The 14,911-nt window shown below is 41.1% G+C and overlaps 1 protein-coding gene across 13 annotated transcripts in view; it reads right to left on the reverse strand.

Moving 5' to 3' along the window:
- The window catches only part of LOC308479373 (ankyrin repeat and SAM domain-containing protein 1A-like), a 114,728-nt gene that overhangs the window by 83,014 nt on the left and 16,803 nt on the right, over nucleotides 1-14,911 (reverse strand). For 10 of the 13 annotated variants that reach the window (XM_081010021.1, XM_081010022.1, XM_081010016.1 and 7 more), the window contains exons 2-4: nucleotides 11,057-11,137; nucleotides 8,865-9,021; nucleotides 7,031-7,093 (exon numbers count right to left, since the gene is read on the reverse strand). In XM_081010021.1, coding sequence (XP_080866147.1) covers nucleotides 7,031-7,093; nucleotides 8,865-9,021; nucleotides 11,057-11,137 — 301 coding nt within the window. Of the gene's footprint in view, nucleotides 1-7,030; nucleotides 7,094-8,566; nucleotides 8,637-8,864; nucleotides 9,022-11,056; nucleotides 11,138-14,911 lie in introns of those variants that run through there. The other 3 variants (XM_081010025.1, XM_081010020.1, XM_081010019.1) reach the window with 2 other exon arrangements.

The following is a 14,911-nucleotide window of genomic DNA, read 5'->3' on the forward strand; positions in this document are numbered from 1 at the left end:
CCTTAGTCTTTGATTTCCTCACACCCCAAAACCATAAGGACACTTAACTTTCAGCCTCACAGATCAGCTAGAGCTGATTAATGCAGAAAAATGAATATTTTTTCGGATGGAGTTAAAGCATTATCTTCTCATGTCAGAGAGCCTCAGGTTCAAAGAACTTCAGAAATTTCTTGTAAGGAGCTGCGAAAAAATGATGGCTCTAGTATATTCCCAGTTGCCTGAGAAGCCAAAAGCAAGTTCTTTCTGTACCTGCTCCCCATAAAAGTAAAAGGTTGGGGAATGTCTTTCATTTGAATGCATCTATTTATTAAAAAGTATTTCAACACCAGTTAATATTTAAGAATTCCAAAGCAGTATACAAAAATACAGCATAAAAACAATAAAGCACTATCATTTTAAGAAGGTAAAATTTAAAATGTTTGGTTTTCCAAAAGCAGTTCATGTGCTTCTTCATCAAACATATTAATGGTATATAAGAAGAAGAGGAGGAGTTTGGATTTGATATCCTGCTTTATCACTACCCGAAGGAGTCTCAAAGCGGCTAACATTCTCCTATCCCTTCCTCCCCCACAACAAACACTCTGTGAGGTGAGTGGGGCTGAGAGACTTCAAAGAATTGTGACTGGCCCAAGGTCACCCAGCAGCTGCATGTGGAGGAGTGGAGACGCGAACCCGGTTCCCCAGATTACAAGGCTACCGCTCTTAACCAGTACACCACACTACAGTCAGCTGAAAATGTATATAACATGTATAGATAAATCCTGTTTATTTATTGTTATGGACATGAATGTCTCCACTGATAACAGGGCAAAGAAAGGCTCTTTAGCACTGCAGATCCTGGAGTACTGGAACCCCAACATTTCATGCACTGTTGCATCCTCTTCAATAGCCCTACTGAGGTGAACTGTTCATGCATTTTATCAACAATATAATGCTCCTCTTTCTCTACCTTCTGGCTGCTACTGCCTGTGTGTTTCTTGCAAGATCAAGTTATGAGCCTGATCTCTACCCCAGCTTATCCCAGGCCACTGCATGAAACCTTGGAGAGTTAGTTCTTCCCTTTCCTGAGGCTTTCTCTACTTGTAGCTTTCTATCCTTGGAGAAATGAGGGTGGATAATCATTTCAAGCCTTAATGCTGCTGGAAATTAGAGAATTTATGTAAAGGACTGTGTTCCTTGCAGCAGATAACAAGCTTTGACCCCTATGGGTTCTGGAAAGCCTGAATACAGAATTGAATACATTCAGATTTTCTGCCTTTAAGGAACCTGCTAAAACCTTTGACTGTAGTAAATAGTCTTGCAGTATTAAGAGTAAATGTTTGCAAGTCTTTAAAAAAAGCATTCTATCATATTGTATATTTTTTTTAAAAATCTAGAGATCAGTCTCGCTATTTTCAAATGAGACATATGTAACAAGTGAACATGCTGAGCAGCCAGAAAGGAGAGATCTGAAGTAGCTTCTCTACATATTAAAACACCAACACACTAAAGATATGTAGATGGGCAACTTATTCTTTAAAATTATCTCCCCCATGCCAGGTCAGGACTGTGCATACATGCTCCCTTTATACTGCCTCTGATTATTGGCAGCAGATAGCATGCAAACACAAGCCATTGTGCCAAGTGGGTTGTTTTCCTTGGGCCTGACAGGTATAGCAGTTGGGAGAGAGTATGTATTATTGGAGCCCAACTCTTCCCATGCTCTGGAGACATGCCAAACAGACCACTTCTGGCTTGAGCAATGGGCTGCAACTGGCAGCCACAAAGTTCATGATGCAAGGTGCACTTAGACTGACACATGAGAAAATTTGTTTCAACGCACATTTCCCTTGCTAGATCAGAAATGGTGAGTGTAAATTGAATGCCCATCCAATGCACATTCAAGTGTGCACTCCACTGAAAGCAATGTAATGTTGACTGGCAACCTCTAGATATCAAATGCATCTGATTTAATTCCTAATCCTACAAGTGATATGCATACAGAAGCAGGTTCTCCTTACTTGCACTGGGACAAGGAAGTGTGGGTTGGGGATGAAAAGGGAAGGGGGAAACTAGGGGAGGGGAATAATAATGTTTGCTCTGCTTCTTGCCCTGTTCCAGTCCCCCCCCCCAAACCCGCACCAAGGGATTCACATGTAAAAAGGCAGTTGCTTGCCATATAGCAGACTGGAGCAAAGAAAAAAAAAGACACAACCCTCTATTGTCAGGGGCCTACATTTGTACAGTGGTACCTCGGGTTAAGTACTTAATTTGTTCCGGAGGTCCGTTCTTAACCTGAAACTGTTCTTAACCTGAAGCACCACTTTAGCTAATGGGGCCTCCCGCTGCCGCCGGAGCACAATTTCTGTTCTCATCCTGAAGCAAAGTTCTTAACCTGAGGTAATATCTCTGGGTTAGTGGAGTCTGTAACCTGAAGCATATGTAACCTGAAACGTATGTAACCCGAGGTACCACTGTACTTTATAACATTCAAGATCGAACGTTACATCGTGTATGTGGAGAGGGTCAAAATAAGTCTTTGAGGTATTTTTCAAATGGAGAAAATATGTTTTGAAGTTTTTTCTCCTTGACATATGAATGGACTTGTTGCAAGTCCCACCAGAAGGAAGCAAAAAGCAAGAAGAACAAAATCAACCTGACTGAAGCAAGCTTTCACTGTATGACAACCTACTGTACAACTGAAAGCACTACTGGTGGGCATACAAAATGGTATACTTCTACTGTTTCTGTATGCATTCTGTGCACGTTTATAATAGACTTTTATAGTTTTAGTTTTTTTCTGCTCCTACAGAATGCTTAACAAAGGATATTTGTGATAGAGAAATGAAATTACTATTTAAAATTTCCTAATTTATTATACATGTTAAAGAGACCTAGATTAGGTTTGAAATGTCACTTGATTTTAAAAGCACATTAAGTCCTTATTAAAATTTGATTATGTCTAAAAGTTCACTAAGTCATAGGAATGCAAAGTTATGTAAGAACCTAAGAAGGGCCTGTTGCAGCAAGCCAATATCCCATCTAGTCCAGCATCCTGTTTTCACAGTGACCAGGCAGATGCCTTTCTGAAGCCTGTAAGCAGCACATGAGCGTTAACAGTGCTCTGCTCATCTGCAATTCCCAGTATCTGGTATTCAGAGGCATACTGCCTCTGTTTCATAGGCATAAGCATATTTGACTCAGAGTAGCCTGCATATGTGAATACTCAATACATCTGCCCTTACCACAAGCACCACCCTTGCTTGAAACTATTTGCCATTTCCTCCCCTCTATCTGGAAAATTTGTCCCACTACATCTCATTTTTAAAATGTAGAAATGATTGCACAAACATCAAAAGTAAATTGTTACACTTTAGAACTGAATACTTTAGAATCCCCCCCCCAAGAGATTCATTTCCCCATTATAAAATAAAAACTTCATGTAAGTAAAGTTTCTGTACGTTGTGTGTTAAGGACTTTTCAGTATGGAGTAAAAATGACTGAGGTGGAACATGATATAGATGAATAGAGTTATGGCATGGAGAAACTGGATTCAAAGAAACCTGCCCATTTCTCACAGTACCAAAATTTGTGGTCATCCAATAAAATTCGCTAATAATGGGTTCAGGGCTGACAAAAGGAAATAGAATTATGCACAATATATAATTATGGAATCAACCAGCATAACATATGGGGAGAAGGAACTTTTAGATGCCTTTTTAAGTGTTCAATTCATAGAAGCTGGATCTATCCATTAACTAGTGGCGGGGAACTGGATCCAGCCAGTGGGCCAAATCTTCATCTCCTCAACCCCCCTACAAGTAAAATTTGACAGGTGGGTGGGGCTCTTCACCTGTCAATCAACTCACATCATTCTGACGAGGTGACCAGTTTTCACCAACATGGCTTGTAGAGGTCTGTCTGTGGTGCTTTGAAGCCCCAACAATCAACTGAACACTGGAGCTTCAAAACACTGCACATGACTCTCTGCAGGCATTGACCATCAGCTGATAGTTGTGAAGAGCCACACAGCAATTTCAAAGTCCTGAGCTTAGTGCCCTATAAATGGTGCCTGCAAACCCCTTTTTGGTCCAGCTATGTCTTTTGTCTGCCACACACCTGATATCAGGTGAGTGTGGCTTTGCAAAAATAGCATCACAAGCCAATTTATGGAACTTCTTTGCAGAGGATATTTTGTCTGCTCCCACAGTGAATATTTACTGTATATATAAAGTCAAAACATTGTTCACCCCAGGCTTTGTTTCATATTTCATATGTGGTCCCTTTAGCATTCGCACTGTTGCTTTTCTGTATCTTATGTAATGATTTTATGACTGTCACTTATCTTAGATGGATATTTAATGATTTCTAATATGAAGCTGCCCTGTACTCCAAATGGGAGGAAGGGCATGATATAAAAAGAACAAGCAAACAAATAAAATGCATCATATTTTCATGGCAAGTTGTGAAAATTTGTGACTCCATAAACAGCATGGGCATTTACTTTCCATTTAATGGAGAAAAGCAGCTATTCAGTAACCACCAGTCCTTCCATCTGAAAGCCATGGAGACTTGCGTCACATGAGACTTACCGTATTTTTCACCCTATAGGACACACCGGCCCATAGGACGCACCTAATTTTAGGGGGGGGAATAAAGGGGGGGGGAATTTATTTTTCCCCCCCAGGCGCGGGGCTGGGGAAACCCGAGCTTCCCCCGACCCCAGCCCCCAGAACAGACAGCTCTCAGCAAGCCGTGGGAGCCCAGCGCCGGGCTCCCATGGCTTGCGGAGAGCTGCGCGAAGCTAAGCCTGGGCACGCTGCGCCTCCCCGCTGTCCCCCAGCTTGTGGGGCTGGCGGCAGGGAGAAGTGGGCTTCTCCCCGCCGCCAGCCTCCAAACCAGGTCCGGGGACAGCGGGATGTCACCCTGCATTCGCCCCATAGGATGCACACACATTTCCCCTTCATTTTTGGAGGGGAAAAAGTGCGTCCTATAGGGCGAAAAATACGGTACATTAGCCTTGTGGATTTTGACACTGCTGCTGTTGTTAAAATTCCCTCAACATATCAAAATTGCCACTTCGGGGGGGGGGGAGCCTAAAGCCTGCTCAGACTCAAGGGATCAGTTTCATGATTCTTTGGCTCCTAGCACTAGACTTCAAGTAAATGATCTTGCTTTGTGTTCTTGCATGTGTCCAGAGAGCCAAAACAAAATTCGATTCCACAATTGCCTCTTTGTTCTACATAGATTTAAGTTTTGTGGTGCAAAAGGTGCATAGGCTGTATGACCAAATATTTTGGATTACACTCTTGGATAGTGTAAATGGGTTGTATCAAATAAAGTTGTTCTGGACTTCCATGTGCGCAACAGACCTGCCCCTCCTTCTCCTCTCCTCATGCATCCCTTCGAATCCGCTCTGGAGGGTTGAGGGCATATGGGGAAAGAGGAGGAGAGAAAGCTGCACAAGTAGAACTCCATGAGCTAATGAAACAACGTTGTTGGATGCAACCCAGTGCTCTATTTAGTTGCAAACCAATTTTAATTATTTGAGTAACCAAATATATGAATCACCAAAGAGAAAAGTTGGTTTAAATCCATTGATCTTCTTCCTTAATTATTTAAAATACTGGGATTGTATCCAAATGCTGCCCCTGCAGAAGTAGAAAAGCTTTTGATCCAGAAGGCAACATCTACTAATGGAGGGAAAGCAGATTTTACAAAATTCCCCTCCTTCATGCAGTCCAAGCCCTCTCAACATTTCTTCTAGATGGTTTCCCAACCCTCTAGTCGGGACACTAGGAAACTAGCAAAAAAAAATGCCTCCCTTCTTCCTCTGTTTGTAGACAATTCCCATGGGAGCAGGAGCACCAGGAAAACCAACTGGCTGATGCAAATACTGGCCACCATGTTCTTCACGATCCCATAAGAAAGGCTGTTACATGTATCATAGAGTGTGATATACAATCTTTATGAGTGCCAAGGGAGTGGGGAGAACAGTTTCTGAAGAACCCCAATGCCCCCGAACCTCACTGGTACTTGGCAGGGGCATAGTCCAAGCAAGCAATTTAGTGATGCAATCACCAGAACTTATGCATTATTATTCCTATCACAGTAGGTCCTTTACTATACTAATGATTGGGTCATACTGTATTAAAAGCTCTGGTGCATAGTTTACATCCCACATTTCCTGTAATAGGAATCTACTTGCAAAAGTGCCTTCCAATTAATTTTAACCATCAAATTTTAGTGTATGTAAAGCCATGCAGATGAAGCACAGTAAAGTTTTAGATTGCCCTTAACAGTAGTTGAGTAGGTATAACAGAAGAGCTCAGTCACCCTGGTATTAAATAGACTGCTTTATATTATTTCTTTGGAGCTTGATTATAACAGTCAATTAAATAGTGTGGTTCAAAATATACTACTGGACTGCATATGCAGTAACCTCAGATCTCCTTCAATGATTCTCAAAAGTTTTGTTTCATAAATTATGCTTGTACTTTATAAATGAGGAACTGCTAGAAGCAAGGGTGAGATATAGGCAAGACTGAGACAAAGCAACAGTTAGATGCCACAATGCAACCAGTGAAGCAAGAAAGGATACATATACACACAGGTATTGTTGTTCTCAGTCAACCATTACCAGAAATATTCTGGAATTCTACAATGTGACCCTCAATAAAGTTTTAGAGTGGCGTGTGGAACAAGCACTCTCACTATTTATCCCTTTCTTATTAAATGTGGGAGCCAATACTGAAACACTGTGAAATCATCTGTTGAATTTCTGCATCCCGGCTGGGACCGACCAGCATCCCAACTATAGAATATCAAAGAACGGGAGGAAACCCCACTAAATATCAAGTAGAATTCCCCCATCCAAACTATCAAAGGCTGTTTAACATAAATTCCACAGTAAATCGTTTGCATTTATAATCATGACCCTCCCCACCTCACAAGTAGGCATCATCAACCAACGAGATGATAATGCACCTAGAAGCACAAAAATACAACGCGGAGAAATGATGTAGTGAAATAGTGGCAGAGAAGTACACACCTTGGCATTGATATAGGGGTCAAAGGGGCCGTACTTTTTGAGTTCTTTGATCTCAAGAGCATTCTACAAAAAGGAGAGGAAAAGAAAACGTGATGATGAAATGGGCAAGATATAGCAACAAAGCAGTGAGTGACTCTGAACGGGAGGAATGACAGAACACGACAATATTTCATTCCAATGAAAAGCAATTAATCACAATGGCCATTCCAGCTGTCAATAACTGCACCATGCACATCATTTTAAAGATAGCATGCAAACGTTACGTGACAATCTTTTATAGTTCACTGTTTAACATTTTTTTGTATGTTTTGTCTCATGCTAGCCACAGATTGCAAGATCATTCACTTTCATATGGCCCCTTCCAATAACCCTAGAGAATGGTGAACAGTGTTATAAACTTAAATGCTGTTGACTGGAACAAACTAAATGATCACAGCTGTGCTTGAGAACATGATGAGCCCAGCCGAAATTTTAAAAAAAGATTTGCCAACAATATAATCAAAGGCCATTTTAACATACACATTTAGCTATTTTCATATGAAGAATATTACTAATCAGCAATTGAACAGCACTGCCGACTTTCTTTTCAACTAGAGACTGTATTCCTATAATAGACTATTTATGGGAAACATCAGAAAGCTACATGACTTCATAGCCGTTAAACCCCCACAATCATGGAATTTTATCTTTAATTGTGAACAAAGTGTGCTGCCCATCCCATCCTAGTTCCAATGTGGTCCACACTGGCTGAAGTAGTCACTGTGTGGTTCAGCATGGGTGATACTTTCTATCGGAAGTGAAAATATTTACAAAAGGCATATCCTCAATTACTTTAAGTCTCACCCACAGTGATAAAACACACACACTGTTCACAGTACAGAGTGACCTCCAGCCAGGTCGCAGTAACAGCACCTGATAAAAAAGAACTCCACGACATTCCCAGTACTTCAGTTTCTTTGAACACTAGTACCTTTTTAATTTGATGCTATCTTAGTTGCAAGAAATCTGAAGAAAATTTGCCAACCAGTTATAATTCAATAGTATTAGAATACAAATACCCCAAAGACCAGTGTTCCACACAAAAACTAGAACAGGAAAAAAAACTTGATTCTCTGCAGTAGTCAGACTAAACTAACCAACATATATAATTTTCATTGTGTGTTCAGTGGGGGTGTAAAGGAAATTTGGATTTTTAATAGGAATTTTGCAATTCTGCTAGCTTATCCAGGATAAATATAAGTTGTATGGAGCAATTTTTTAAAAAGAAGATGCAAGTCAATCAGAATGCAATTTTTAAAATTGGGGCAAGTAAATAGTCCCCTCTCACTTGAGTAGAATCACTGCTCTTTAGTAGGTTAATAATGAATAAGTGAAAGTTTTACTATAATGAACTTCACAATATTAGCTTGCCAAGCACAAGTACTAGAACAAACTAAGCGCAGCTACAAAAACATGACTAAAGGAGACTAAGGTTACTTTAATTGGCTCCAACACAGAAAGGAACTGGTACATCAACTACACCAAGTTTCAAATTACCCAGCAAATGGAAGAAAAGCAATGGTTAACATCCTTCCATCCTGCACATGTTGCAGCTCATGTACTGCTTACTTCCACAGTTTCTAATCAGGTGGCCGGCCAGAAGTGCAGCTTTCAAGACAGGTATTTGTTTTCCTGCATAGAGATAGTATTTAACATTTAACTCCTTGCCATGCAATAAATCCTGAATAAATCTGAGTCTCATAGATGCTGAGTATCATAGATTCTCACTCTCCTGGAGAATAATCCTAATATTATTAGGTTATTAAAAGCATGAAAATAAGAAACATATTCAGACCTGCTCATTCACTTTAGTGTGAGATGGCCCCTGGTGTATTAGTAGTTTCACTATTTCAGCATCTCCTTTCCAAGCTGCCAAATGAAGAGGATAACAGCCTTTGCAGTCGGCCACGTTGGTTAATGCATCATTCCTTAAAAGAACTTCCACAACATCCCTGTAGGGAGGAGAAATGATGTTGTGAGATATTTAGAGTAAGTCTAGATGAGTGTCAATAATGAAAAGAAAACTGATTTAAGATACATAAACAAAATGATTGAGAATACATTTTATAAGTCAGTCTAAAAAGATTCAGCTTTCAAAATATTTTTGGATTCAGGTGTTCAGTTATGGAATGCTTAGAACCACAGAAATGAAAGCAGCCTTGTAGTTCCTTCCACCCAGAGAAAATAAGGCTGCAATCCAAAGCACACTTACTGGAAGAGAGTTAGTAGAGCTTATTGTGGAGGAAGTGGGCTGGAATAATTTATTTTAATCACTCAAGCTACACATGAGTGTGCAGGGGGTTTGTACTAATCTCTAAAGTTGAGCTAAGGCTCATCCAAGCAACTGAACTCCTGAATGCTCACAACCTTGCTATGCTTGCATCAAAATGGCTTGAACAAGGCTGGTGTTTCACTGCTTTAGTATATTTTGAATTTTATTTGTACAATTTATGTACACTAAGAGCATAAAACCTACTGTAAGCAGATCAATACTGATCAAGTTAACAGCAAAACATACCGGTATATCAGTGTTTCTCAAACTGAAGTGGGCAGCACTAAAGGAGAATTGTCTTAAATAACTTATTAGTTACAAAGGTGTAAGTACCATAGCTACAGAATGGAGGGAACTGCTATAGAATCAGAGGTGTCGGCTTCTCCAGAGGATGAGGGTGGGGCCTGATGCAACATCAAACATGTGATGTCATGAGGTGCCAGGGGACAGAGCCCAAACGCCCTGCGAAAATTGAGGGGCCCCCGCCCCCTCAAAGTATCTATCTATCTATGGGGGCGCCTATGTATAGGATAGAGGGTTGCAAGTGACAGCTGTGAGTCCAGTTGACGGATTTGTAAAAATGTTACATGGGCAAAAAAATACAAGGCATTACACTTACTTCTGTAAAACAAGAAAATCCTTAATAATAAAAACAATATTAAGAAAGAGAGAGAGGGTAGTAAAATGTTTGTTAATGCTGGGAATGGCACAGGAATTGGGCTGAAAGGTGGAGCAGCGTAGTGGGGCTATAAAGCAGTTAAGTGCAACTAACATAGATACTAAAAGGTTCTGAGGGGTTAAGAACTACAATGACAAAGTTCAGAAAATGGCTTGAGAAGCACTGGATGAAATTTTCAAGTCCGCCGTAAACTCAGCTTTGATAAACTACTCCAGCAAGCAATAGAACACATGCCTATAATGAAGATGTCACACAATCTGCATAGCACAACAGTATTTAGGAATGCTGATATAGGCTTCAAGAGTTTGCTAAAGTGCATCTATGGGGTAAATTGTCATTGATATTTGAGCAATGGTTTATTTGTTTTTAACAGTTCAAACTTGAGGAAACCTAAATTACATAAAGCAAATGTATTGGCTCTAAACATTACAATTCCAATTTGTGGAACAGTCTCTCACCCAACTGGAATCGATATGCAAAGTTTATCAGGAAAAGTAACTGAATCCTGACACCCTCCCCCACCCCTGAAAAAAACCCTACTTTGGTATTTGATCTGGAACACGAGAAGCAACAGTATGAAGGTATGAATCAATTTCCTTAGAGCTGCCTTAGAGTTGTGGCTTGCCCTCTCTTTCATACTCTCAGAATTAAAGCCAGAGCATCTTAGGGGTTGAAATATGGGCTGGCATTTAGTGGATGAAGTTAATGAGTAGCCACTGATTCAATCTTGTTGAGGTTCAGCAGACCAATCCTGTGTGAATTCCTCCACCCCTCATTTTGATATTGAGAATTACTGTAAACACCACTCAGGCCTCAGTGGTGATAAACTCAGCAATATAGTACAGCTCACTGCTGTCTCGAAGCAGGTATAACTTTGGTGATCTATTATCTGCTAGATATGGTGGAATTCACATGGATCAATAGATATGGTAGAGTTCACATGGATCAATAGGGAAATGGTACATACATTGCCATAGGTTTTAACTTTTTAACTACCAAATTACCCAAATTGTTATTTCACAGATGGGTAGCTTACTTGTGACCATTCAAAGCAGCATGGTGCAATGGAGTATATCCGGTATTGTCAACACAGTTCACATTTGGTCCTCTCCATATGCTGTAAAATAAAAATACAGCATAAAGACATAAGACACATCAAGCTAAGCAAAAAGAAAGGTAAAGCCAGACTGAAGCAAGGTTTCTGCAGATTTCTCCATAAAATGGCATACCCCTCCAACATGCTGAGTCCCAAAAGCAGGATGTGGGTCTTCCACATCTGTGCTCCAGGGCGAGTCATGTGACCCGTGCAAGGCCATGGAGCCGAAAAGACACACTTTTTCAGGGCCATGGTCACCACACCCAAAAACACATGTTTTGGGGTGCTGTGCAAATGCTTTTGGGAGGCAAGATCTCGCATGGCCCCCCCCAAAAAAACTGTACTGGTTGCATTGGCTCCCATACATTTCTAGGCCCAGTTCAAAGTGCTGATTTGCCCTTTAATGCCCCCAAACAGTTTGGAATCTGGTTTCATGAACATCCTCCTAACCCCACATCAAATGCTTGCTTACAATACTCACAAAATATTTTCTGAAGAAAATAACTGTTTTGTACCTATCTAGGCTGATCTAGCTAGCAGACTGGACTGCAGATCATTCCATAGATTTGTAGCCATCCAATAATGAAATTTTGTATATTACTTAGTTTCTCTCGAAGAATATGAAATTACAAGTTCATTAGATACATTTCTACCCACCTAAACATGCTAGCTGGCTGAATACCATAGGAATATAGTTTAAGAATAAAGCTGAAACAATATTATGTTTTCTTCTAACTTCTTGAATTAAGGAGCATGACCATCAAGCATCTGGATTTAGATATAGGACAGGGTTTGTTAACTGAATCCTGTTTTCAGGAGATCAGCACCTCTATACTTGTCTAATCTCATTTATCTATCGCTGCAGCACCTGGAAGGAAACTGAACCTTAATTTCAGAGGTTTTTATTGCTACAGAGCGTGCACCCAATTTCCTGGCTATAAATGTGTTTGCCACTGAAAGCACCAATACTTTCTTTAAAAGAAAGTAAAGAGTAGTAAGAAAAGAGTAAAGAGCAGAATCCAAAATATGCCATGGTCTAGCCTGAGCTATTTCTTAAAAATGAAGGGAGGCATAAAGGACCTCTTTAAGTAGCACATTTTATTGCCAGAGCTAATAAGGGAAAATAGTAACGTATTTTCTAGTAGTCTAAAGACAGTCAACACACTTAAGGCAACGTGACATGACAAGCACCTACAGCTCCTAATTATAAAGCTAATTCAGATATTACTCAAACTGTGTAACCATTTAATGAAGCTTCACTGCCAATTACACTGTCACACACAATTTGAACTGTTGCCTAAGCATCACTTAATATTCTAGTCTTGAACAGGAAACATTTGGTATGTGTAATGCTCTAATATTATGCTCTCATTTTTCTAGCAGAAAAGAGGCTTTTGATAACTCAAGATTTATTTAGCACTTCAAACGTAACATTGATGCCAAGGAATTTTGAAACAAAGGAGGTAATTAGTTGCCAACACAAGCCGAGTAGGAGGCAGATCTGCCAAAGCAGGGGAGCGAGCGTCCTCTCCATATAAATTGGATTTTTTTTTATTTTTAAAAAATGCACTCTGGAAATAAGGAGCACAAAACAAACACAGTATGCAATTAATCTAAACTGGGTATTTAATCTGGGGCAGTGGGAAGGGAGGGGGCTCTTTCCACAAGCCTGAAGGATGCCATCAATTGAACACACCTCCATATCATAAGATACTCCTGGTTACGCTCCCCCTGTGCAAGCTCTACTACAGTGGTGCAAAGCAACAATCATCTTCAGATGACATCCCTAGCAGCTACTTCACAGTGCTTCCCTGAGGCTTTCTTTCCATGCAGATAAGAAAAAAAGCCTACTCTAGGAAAGCAGGAGAATACCTCCCTTTTACAACAAGAAATGAGTTACAATTCCCATCCCAGTGCATCCTGGTTCCCTAGATATTAAGTAGGCAGAAGCGACTCAACAAAAGCCACTGCTTAGAAATAAAAACGCCTTGTATTTGACTGGTAGTTCTACACATTTACAAGACATTATATTAGAGTAGGGGGACTCATTTTCCTATTGGTCATAGATAATGGAAACATACAAAGATGAAACATGAAACATACAAAGCTATTTGACCCAAAGCATAAATATAAATAGAAGGTAAAAGAAAGGACAGATCATTTGTGCACATCATGCTACAAATAATAGCTCTAAGGAAGAGAGAAACAAAGTAAAATGCTGCAAAAATAATCAAGCATGTTTTGAAGGCGTGCATTTATTTTATCCTAAAACCAATTTAATTATAGCAGCTCTCAGCAATCTCTCCGGCCTTACCAGAATATAGCCAAGCAATTTGATCCTATACAGCAGTGAAGTTTACATCCCTCCTGGCAATGGAATAAGTGGTATGTCTGGATAATTTTGCTTTCCTGTAAAAATACTGTACTCTTCAAAGTCAATATCAGTAAAGCCACCTTTCTCAGAGTATGCTGCCTCCATGAATGCAAGAACAGGAAAAAAAATCAGATCACTACAGAGGACAAGGATACAGTCCTAGGATGGGCTGTCAAAAGAATATGCTCCAAATTCAGTCTGCTTTTGAAACAGACTGAAAATATATATAATTTATATTTGAAAAAGCATAGCGAATAGGAAGTAGTAGCAATGAAGTGGATGTGCAATTGATTAAAAGGCAAACATAAAATAGTGCCAATAACTCAACATCACATTGGAAGAGAGCAATTAGACACCTGCATTTTCAGGAAACACTTGAGTACAGGACAAATTTCAGATGCAGAAACACAGCCACTACATTGTGCATAAGCACACCATCAAGCAGTGAGCAGAGGCAGCTGACACAAGGGGAATGAGGAGAGGCACAGAGCTTAACACCAGACCCAGTACCCCCTTGTAAAAGCAGTTGTCTATCAGGAGGCTGCTGTAGCTGGGCTATTTGGGAGACACTTAATATGAAGACAAGGCCCTGACAAGGTTGCATTCCTGAGTGGCTGAACCTGGCCAGTACTCCCCAAAGCAGCACACTTTGTATTGGTGCTGGGAGCTCTGTTTTACAATAGTATGGTCCATCCCAGAGGGTGTGATACAGAATGTGGTACTGGGAGATGTGTGCATGATGCCATGGCCATATGTTTATGATATCCTATGGGATTCTACTAGGTTCACCATGGCTTTTAACCTCAACATGCAAAGTGCTGGAAGACAGTCCAGAAATTTGGGGCTCTTCTTCACCAGTACCGTATTTTTCGCCCTATAGGGTGCACTGGCCCATAGGACGCACCTCATTTTTTGGGGGGGGGAATGAATTAAAAAAAATTATTTCCCCCCCCCAGCCGCGGGGCTGGGGCAGGGGAAGCCCGAGCTTCCCCCGACCCCAGCCCCCAGAACAGGCTACTATCAGCAAGCCTTGTGAGCCCGGCAGCAACTCCCGCCGGGCGCGTAAGGCTTGCGGACACCTGTGCAAAGCACGGGGCGTCCTCCGGAGGGCGCCCTGTGCTCCGTGCTGCAGGCTGCCACCCGCAAGCCTTGCGAGCCTGCGGGAACTCCCCCTGGGTGCTCAAGGCTTGCGGGTGGCAGCCTGCAGCGCGGAGCACGTGGCGCCCTCCGGAGGACACCCCGTGCTTCGTGCAGGTGTCGGCAAGCCTTGCGGATAGCTTCCTGAAGCCTGGAGAGCGAGAGGGGTCGGTGCACACCGACGCCTCTCGCTCTCCAGGCTTCAGCGAAAGCCTGCATTCGCCCCATAGGACGCACACACATTTCCCCTTCATTTTTGGAGGGGAAAAAGTGCGTCCTATAGG

Source organism: Podarcis pityusensis, assembly GCF_964106645.2.
Source record: "Podarcis pityusensis genome assembly, chromosome: 6".
NCBI classification, from domain to species: domain Eukaryota; kingdom Metazoa; phylum Chordata; class Lepidosauria; order Squamata; family Lacertidae; genus Podarcis; species Podarcis pityusensis.